Source organism: Acanthaster planci, unplaced genomic scaffold (assembly GCF_054643075.1).
Source record: "Acanthaster planci isolate LZ-2023a unplaced genomic scaffold, COTS_SCS Contig82, whole genome shotgun sequence".
Taxonomy (NCBI): domain Eukaryota; kingdom Metazoa; phylum Echinodermata; class Asteroidea; order Valvatida; family Acanthasteridae; genus Acanthaster; species Acanthaster planci.
The window spans coordinates 52,490-61,528 of NW_028257704.1; the positions used below are offsets into that span (position 1 = coordinate 52,490).

The window sequence follows — 9,039 nt, forward strand, 5'->3', positions numbered from 1 at the left end:
GATAGCCCATTTGAGTGCAAGGAACTCAAGCTTGCCTGAGTGATAATGATAATTCTGTTCGGCAGGTGTTAGTGTGCGGGATCCATAGGCGATAACTCGAAGCTTTCCCTGTTGTCTCTGGTACAGCACTGCCCCCAGTCCATCTTGAGAAGCGTCTGTATGGAGAATAAAGGGCTCGCTGTAATCAGGGAATGCCATTACTGGAGGGGTGACAAGGAATCCCAAGAGTTTCTCTAGTATTTGTTGATGTTGGGTTGTCCATTCTATTCTGGTCTTGGAGAGTGGATGTCCAGTTTGGTTCTTCATCCTTGCTGTTTTCTGACCACCTTTTGGCTGCGACTGTTGGTCAGGCTTGAGCAGGGCATATAGTGGCTTGGCGATGGTAGAGAAGCCTTGTATGTAGCCTCGATAGTATCCCAAGAGTCCCAGTAGCTTCCTCACATCTCCAACTGTTGTTGGCTTCCTTTCACTCAAGGACTTCACCGCGGCAACATCTGCGGGGTCCAAGCGATGACCTTCACTGGATACCAGTCGGCCCAGATAGCGGACTTCTTGCTGAAACAGGCTGCATTTCTTCGGCCTGAGCTTGACCCCATTTTCTTTAAGGCGTCTCAAGACCGTCCGCAGGTTCTCCAAGTGGCTCTCGAAGTTCTCACCTAGGACCAGCACATCATCCAGGTAGGTCATAGCAATGTCCCAATTGATCCCATCCAGGCACTTCTCCATATAACGTTGGAACACTGCAGGGGCATTGGTAAGCCCGAATGGGATTCTAACCCATTCGTACAAACCCCATGGCGTGATGAAGGCAGTTAGGTGGCGGCTTTCTGCAGACACAAATCCCTGATGGTAAGCCTTTCCTTGATCTAGGGTGGAGAACCACTTATTTCCACCTAGCCCATTGAGCACATCTTGGATCCTTGGGATTGGCTGGCGATCCGGGACCGTTTTCCGGTTGAGGCTGCGATAATCGACACAAAGCCGGAGGGAGCCATCTCTTTTTTCTCACGCAGACTACTGGTGATGAGTATGATGACGTGGACTTGGATATCCACCCACGGGTGATAAGATCTGACAGGTATGTACGAACCTCTTGATACATCGGTCTTGGGATGGAGTTGTATGTCTTGCAGACTGGCTCCTCATTGTGAAGTTTAATTTTCATCTGCAAGTCTCTGATACACCCAAGGTCTGTGTCGTCCCTGGCGAAAGCAGCAGACTCTTCTCTTAAGATCTTTTCAACTGCAGCCATCTGAGAGGGTGGGAGATGGCTCAGATCCACCGGAGGTATCCAATCATCTGCAGCTAGGGTGTTATCAGAAACTGAGTTGATCTGTTGCTGAGGTCCTGGCTTTTCTCTCCACTCCGAGAAGGTGGACGGATCTACTGAGTATACTGACTGGATTAAGTCAATACTGCCGAGTTGACTCCGGCGTGGAAGAGTGATGTCACGGTTGGTGCAATTTCTAACCCGAATCCCTACAGAGCAGGATGAACCTGCTGCTACATCCACCACAGATTCTTCAACTACAAGACCTTCTGGCCATCGCTGTTCCATATCTGGTTCAAACAGTGCCGTCGCCTTGCCTTGAAGACCAGCATGGACTACACATCTAACCCCTACCAGACTCTGCTTGGGTATGACTGTGTTCCGTTTGCCAGTCCTCACGGTACACAGTGTTTCTTGTTCTGGCATCTGTATGACTTGCACAAGCACTTTGGCTCGGTCCCGTCTCAAGGTGGTCATGGCCCCCAGCAGGAGATCATTGGCACCGCTTCCATAGGACTTAACTGCCTCTTCGATCACATTGAAACCGATGATAGGGTTCTGGAGGAGGTCTTCAGTTACAAGAGCAGGAAACTGGATGGAGGTATTGTTGGACTTCTCTGGTAGTAGGACAAGGTTAACATCAATCCATCCCAAGAAAGGGATGGGGGTTCCATTGGCAGCCCTCAAGTCTAACCCCTCAGGACAGTCAAGAAGCTCCGAGATGGGTCGGACCGGAGTGTCCTTTAGGTTGCTTTTTACCCAGGAGAGACTGAGTATCGATACTTGGGCACCTGTATCCCAAAGAACTGTTGTTGGAACATCATTGATGGTACACTGGACAACACACTTCTTTCCAACCAGATTCCTGACTCGTGCCCTCCTGGTAGTCACTTGGCACGCCAGTTGATTAACTCTTGTAGGGTTTTGTGGTTGTTGGGACATTCCCGCTGCTGGGGCTACTCCCTGTCCCCTGGGAGCAACCCTCTGTCGTTTCCCTGCGGCTTGGATCTCCTCCTTTGTTTGCATCCACGTGCAAAGTGCTCTGAGGACCCGCAGTGATAACAGTGATCGCAGGTGTCACTTTGTTGTTCCCGGGAGCATTTCTCACAGCCTCGGCGGGGTTTGGGACGCTGGCGCTCTCCTTGACGGGGTTCTTGTTTCTGCTGCAGTTGTTGCTGAAGTGCGGCAACTTGACCCTTGAGGGGGGCCAAATCAGCGATGCCAGCTCTGAGGGCAGCAATTTCCGTCATCAGAATGCCTGGCTTCGGACTTTCCTTCCGCTTTGGCTCCTCCACATCAACTTCCTGTACTGCTGTGAATCTGGCCTGATTGAGCTTGGCCCGCCTCTCATTTTCCAGACTAGAGAAAACATTCATTTTCTCAAACAAGACCTCATCTGATGTCTCAGGGTCATCAAGATAGGGGCGGAGCTCTGTTTTAATGGCCTCGCTACGTAGACCGGTTAGTAGGGTGTGACGAAACATCTCCCGGACTAACTGCGGCTCGTAGCGCAGTTTCGACTCGACTTCTTGGCTGGCGAAGATCACCTTCTGTCGAATGTTGAATGCTCGGAGTAGAAACGCCTGTGGCGTCTCCTTCGCACCTTGTGTGAGCTGGGATAACTCCTTGAACAATTCGGTTGCCTCCCGTTCCTGGTAGTGAGAACGAATGATTCGTCTCAGGCTTGGGAGTGAGATCTTGTTTCTTCCCTCAAGGTAGCCACGGAGTTCGGACCCTGGAACAATGGCGCGAATGACGGCATGCACAATGTCCCTGTCCGAATAGCCTTTCTCTCGCCCTGTTTCAATCTGGTTTGCGAGGCTAGCGAAAGTCAGGCGATCCTTTTGGCCTGGTTCCCCGATTTGTCCCGAGATTTTGAATTCCCGCCGGATCAAACTCACAATGTCGGTGTTCACTTCGGGCTTGTCTACCGGTGTTGTCGTTTCGGCTTCGGCTGACTCCATCTTTGACGATTTTGATGTCGAAGCTGATGGGGCTGTGGTGGGCGGTTCAGGGGGCATCAGTCCCTCGATGAACTTCTCCAGCTCTTGTAGAATTTCCAGACCACCATCTTCCTGGTCCTGGATGTCATCACTATTGAGATGGCTGATCACTTTCCGGGCTAGTCGGAGGCGGCCGTTCGTCTGTGCCGCTGCATCTCCAATATCCACTTTGAGTTGCTGGCACACCAGGAGGAGTTGCTCAACAGAAAGACTGCCGAGGCAGGTGGTCAGCCGTCCAACAATTTCGAGCGTTTCCATCTTGGGATATTGGACAGCACGGATGAGTTGATGACGTCACTGGAGTTGCAGTTCCTGTTCAATAGTGCAAGGCGATCCAGGTAAGGCGATCCCTCTCCTCTCTTCAGTGCTGCACACGCTCAGTCGACTCGTCTTCCCACCAGCTGTCTATGTCCCTCCCGGTTACTGGCTCATCATCAAACAGCCGCAGCTAGGGTAGAACCCGTATTGTTGGATAGACGCATGTTGTCCGGTTGAACGCAAAGGGTGGCACCGGACACGTCTATCCCTCTCGTGCCTCCAAAAATGTAGTACCCCCCCGTTGGGTGGGGGGGTGTCAGTAGATAAAACTGGAATAAATATCTTTGACTGTGGACAAAGGGCAGAAAAGGACACTTGCTGATTGTGGTGTTCACTTAAGCAATGGTCTGCCTCAAGTGTTTAATTCTAACAATTCTCATACTTTGAATTAAACAGAGACATGAATTTATGTCAAGGATATATAATTCACCTAGATTTACTCACTAGGAGTGTTCCTTTTAGTGCATTTGTCACACTTCCTATGGCATTGTGTTCTTGTCAGTGCAGGGTCCAGGAAACAACACTTCAAACTCACATGGCCCATATCCTGCCTCTATAAAGTTTTACATAAACAACATTCCTTGGGACAAAGCCCACATGTGCACCGACCTAGTTCCCTAGCCTGAGACTTGTCTCTCATAAGTAAAAAAACACACATCTGTCCTACTGAGCTGGGCCAATAAACTATCCCAGGCTAATGTGGTTATACAGTGATGAGTCACCACAGTCCATGTGGGAGTCCATGCCACTGTGGCTAGAGTCAATGACCCTGCCATGTGGTCACTGCTGTGCATTCTCTACACATTATCCAGTACATGTATAATACAGGTGTGACACGAGGTTCATAAGTTTTTACTGTCTCCTATCTTCCAATTTCTTCTGCTTCTTACTAACTCAGTTGCAACAATTGTTTCAAGATGATTAACTTTCAGGAAAACTTTGTTACAATGAAATACATCTACTGTCGAACGTTCACCCCAGATCAGAATACATGTAAGGCCGACTCTGATCCAGTGTTTCAAGTCGGGACATTCTCCAGAATAAAAATGGTACAAACTTCATCTACATTTTAATAGCAATGTATGGCAAGTTCTTCTACATGTGTGTAGAGTCCAAAACCTTATATACTTTGGATCCAACATCAACTAGTCCATTGCCAAACAAATACAAGAATAAGGGCAATAAAGTTGTAGCTTTATATACCAAACTATTATCATAAACAGCTATACTTGACATAACACAAAGAACTCAAAATAATGTAGAAAAGAATCAATAAAACAAGAATTGAACTTGAAACATACCTGTGGACAAAGGGCAGAAAAGGACACTTGCTGATTGTGGTGTTCACTTAAGCAATGGTCTGCCTCAAGTGACCAGCACAGTCAACAGAGCCAACATCCTGTCCTTTGGGTTCTACCATAAGTCCAGGGGTAGGGCCACTAAGTAACTTTAGGACTGGTCCATTTCAATTTTGGGGGGTGCCTAATTTCTCTATCCTCTACACATGTACATATATACAATTTTCTATTAACTTTCTAACTGAACTGGGCTAGAGACATAACGCGATATTTTGCTGTTAAAATATCGAGTAAATGTTAAATTCAAGAGTCCAAATGATTCCCGCTTCAGCTTGTACCGTTCAAGTGTGCTCTGCAGGGCAGCGTTAATCCGCGGCAATACATGTACTGCAGTGCTATTATCGGACCGGCCGGCAAGCTCGGTGGTCGAGTCGGGGGAAGACGTCTGCACTCATAAGCAGGAGGTTGTGGATTCGAGTCTCACCCGATTAAGCTGCTAATACATTTTTCATGTGTTCTCACAGAAGCACTGAGTATACAGTGTTCATTATGTTTTTTAAGAGGAAATAGTTTGGATTAAGATATCCAAAATCGAAAAGTTTGAGGGAAACGTTTCCCTTCAACTCTTCCCTCCCCTACCCATTTGTTTCCCCCTTTCCGTCTCTCTTCCCCTTTTCGATCTGTTCAAATTAACAAATTATTTTCATAACAAGATAATTTTCTAGAGGTCCCCCCATGCCTCGCGCTTTATGAGCGCGATACCAGACATCAGCCTCCCACAAACCCCCGTCGAAATACTGTTTTGGTCAAATGAACAATTTCCATCATTTGTCCTTACATCTTACAGAATGATTAATTCGAGTGCCTGAATCATTTTCGGCTGGACCTTTTAGGTAATCATTGATTAACGTTACTCGAAACAATTTGTTGAAAACAATTATTTATAACACTCCGGCTTGGCCAGGTGGCGCACTTTGTGCCCAAACCAGGTCGCACAATAATGAATAATGCAGTGCCATGGTACATGCGCACATCTTGTCAACAACCATACATGTACAGTACATACATGTATGTACATGTACATGTACATGTACACCGTAGAGTACATGTACTGTACATGTACTGTCCGTGTACTGTTCAGTTAAGTTAAGCTGTTACATGTACATACGTACGTGTACGTCACATACTCTACAGGTACCGACAATGGCGGATCGCAGGAGTGGGTCGCGAGCGAGAAGTCGCGATCTTCCAGGGGAATTTAGGCAGTTTAGTAATCTAACGAAGCAGCTTAAGAAGATAGTATACGACACGAACATTTCTCGGGCAGAGCTTAGGAATTGTGGTCACTTTGAGGAGGGTAAGTTAAGTTAGCCCTAACGGAGTGGTACATGGTATCCATCCACCTGATCGAGTAGGCCCGGCTAGGTTTGTACACTGTTGACTGTTATTTGTGTTTGCTTGAAGCTTAATGATGATTGGTTTTAACGTACAATTGAGGACATGCCCACCTCAGTTATCCATGACAACTGGATGAGGCCTAAACAAAATTGTCAGACCTGGCATGTTTTGGCTGTTTCAGTGTCCTTGCTCATTAAAAAAAGACTATGACGGTACCATGTGTACGTTTGTTTCAGTGTCAACGCCGGGGTGATTAAATAGCCGATTCATGTGCCACTACAAATTACTATATTGCTGTCTGCGCTCCTCTCCTCATTTTCTTGTGCAATCTCCTGACGCGTTTGTTGAACAGAACACCCTGTTTTTAAATTCTAACGTCCATAACGGTACATGTATATCTTGGGCGGTCCTGATTTTGAGGGGCCCTATTTTCGTGTGCTTACCTTCTGCTTTAACTCGCGCGCAATGTAAACAACTTTGAGCGACATTAAATACCTTCAGACTTGCTAAAGGTCTTTTCTTCTCCCCACTGACTGAAAAAATGTGGAAAGCTAACGCTTTAGCGGTAAGTTGCACTTGTTCAAAAGTTTGTGTATTGAGGTCTAGTTTACAAAATACATGTACAAAAACATTCTACATCGTGAGGGCAATTAATATTCATTACAGTGTCTTTTAAAGTTTCAGATTACAATATTGCAAAGTCACTGTTCATGCATGACTGAAGTCATGTGACTGCTGACAACTGAGCATGTTCCTTATAACATTTTCTCACTGCCTGGCAAATCGTTTTGCCCTCGCATTCGGAGGGATGAGTTGACTTGTTGCAAAATCATATTGTATCTCATTCCATGAAAATTATCAATTCCTGCTTGTTTATTAAACATCACAAGTAATACTTCCGTTTCTAAGAAAGGTAATTCAGTGGAGGTTTTTCTCTCATTTCATTCTTACAACAAACACAAAAGTAAAAGTGACTGTGTGGAGTTTTACAACTAACACCTACGAACTAAAAAATACACATAAGGATCAATATTTTGACAAAAATAGATTATAATAAATTTATATTACAGCAAACTACATGTCACTTTCTCATCTTGCAGAACATGTACACAGGCCCAGTGCTGCAGTGTAGGGAAAGTGACTATAGGAAATATTCACCATCAGTGCTTACAAAAAGCATTTTAATTTGTTGTTGATGGGAATGAACAAAGAAACTTTGTGTGATTTCTCCACCTCAACCTGCAAAAGAACAGAACATTGCTTCAGCTAGAGCACCAGTGCACCATTACCACCGATGACAGCAACTCAGATACTGATGACAGTGACAAGTGCTGTATTTTCCACTGATGTTGTTGCATTGAACTAAGTCTTGCTACAGTTAACTCCATCTGCATGTATTTAACATCATGGGACCAGTGATGTTCGAAAACTGATTGCTCCGGACACACATCAAGTACTGTTACAAGTACTGTCACCTCTCTCTCGGCAAGGGAAAATTTTGTTGTTCTTGTCACGGTTTCCCATGCCTCCAACTCACAGAGGAGTAAATTTCATTAATTTAGTTTCATTCTTTTGTCAAGAGATTTCCCAATTATATAAGAATTAATACATGTAAGCCATAGTTTCAGTTTGGTGAATGCTGAGTTCAAGCATGTTTAATTTTTTTGGCAAATAAATTATTGTTAATGAAATAATCTCCATAAGCACTAGAACATGTTTGTTTCAGTTTGAGAAATTGAAATGAAAGTGTTTTAATTGAGAATATTTGCCAATTTCATTGCTTTCATGTTTAATGAAAAATAAACATAGGCTTGCAGTTGGGAAAAAACAAAAAACACAGTGGAACTTTGGAGTTGAAAGCAAAGAAACACCTGCAATAGTTTTATCTTTATTTCTAATTTGAAATTTAGAATCACTGTAATACTTTGTGAGGTAAAGGAGGTTGATTTTGTAAATGATGACTTCTGACAATAAAGGATATGACACAAGACATGCCACAAGGTTACAAACATTTATTTCGTGCATGGCTTTACTTGGGCACCATACCTCTCAACAACCCTTGGAAATAGATCACTGTTAGCAACGGGTGGAGCGTTTGTGAGAGTGTCGGAGATCACTCTGTTGGGCTTAAGCTGTGAAAGTCGTCAAGTTTTGATCATTGTTTTCAAATTCCATGTGACTTAGGGAAGGTGATTGGGACAATTAGTTGGTATCTTGCATTTGTTTGTTTTTTCAAATTTAAGAAAAAGCCTTGTTCCCTTGATAACTGGACTCGAGTGGATATTCAGTAGACGTCAGGTCCCTTATTTTGCCACTTACCCCCCAAACCAATGAGACTTCACAATAGGTGGCAAAATTAGGGACCAAGCGACTTTGTTGCTGCAAAATGAAAGCTGTCACTTGGCATCGTCTTTGGTTTTACCCAACATTTCCCTCTAATGTAAAAACTTTGCCCTCGTTCCACAAATATCAATGGTGTCATTGTCATCTATTTAGGTGAGTCCAAAAACTAATGATCAATGGTGTCATTGCCATCTATTTAGGTGAGTCCAAAAACTAATAATCAATGGTGTCATTGTCATCTATTTAGGTAAGTCCAAAAACTTGTAACCAGTGGTGTCATTGCCATCTATTTAGGTGAGTCCAAAAACTTATAACCAGTGGTGTCATTGCCATCTATTTAGGTGAGTCCAAAAACTAATAATCAATGGTGTCATTGTCATCTATTTAGGTAAGTCCAAAAACTTGTAAC

General features: G+C 44.5%; 1 protein-coding gene across 1 annotated transcript; it reads right to left on the reverse strand.

Annotated features, from left to right (window-relative positions):
• Nucleotides 1-883: 883 nt before the first annotated feature.
• Nucleotides 884-2,212, reverse strand: LOC147795308 (uncharacterized). The gene has a single exon (XM_087132098.1). The coding sequence runs from the start codon at nucleotides 2,210-2,212 to the stop codon at nucleotides 884-886; it is 1,329 nt and encodes a 442-aa protein (XP_086988224.1).
• Between the last annotated feature and the right edge of the window lie 6,827 nt (nucleotides 2,213-9,039).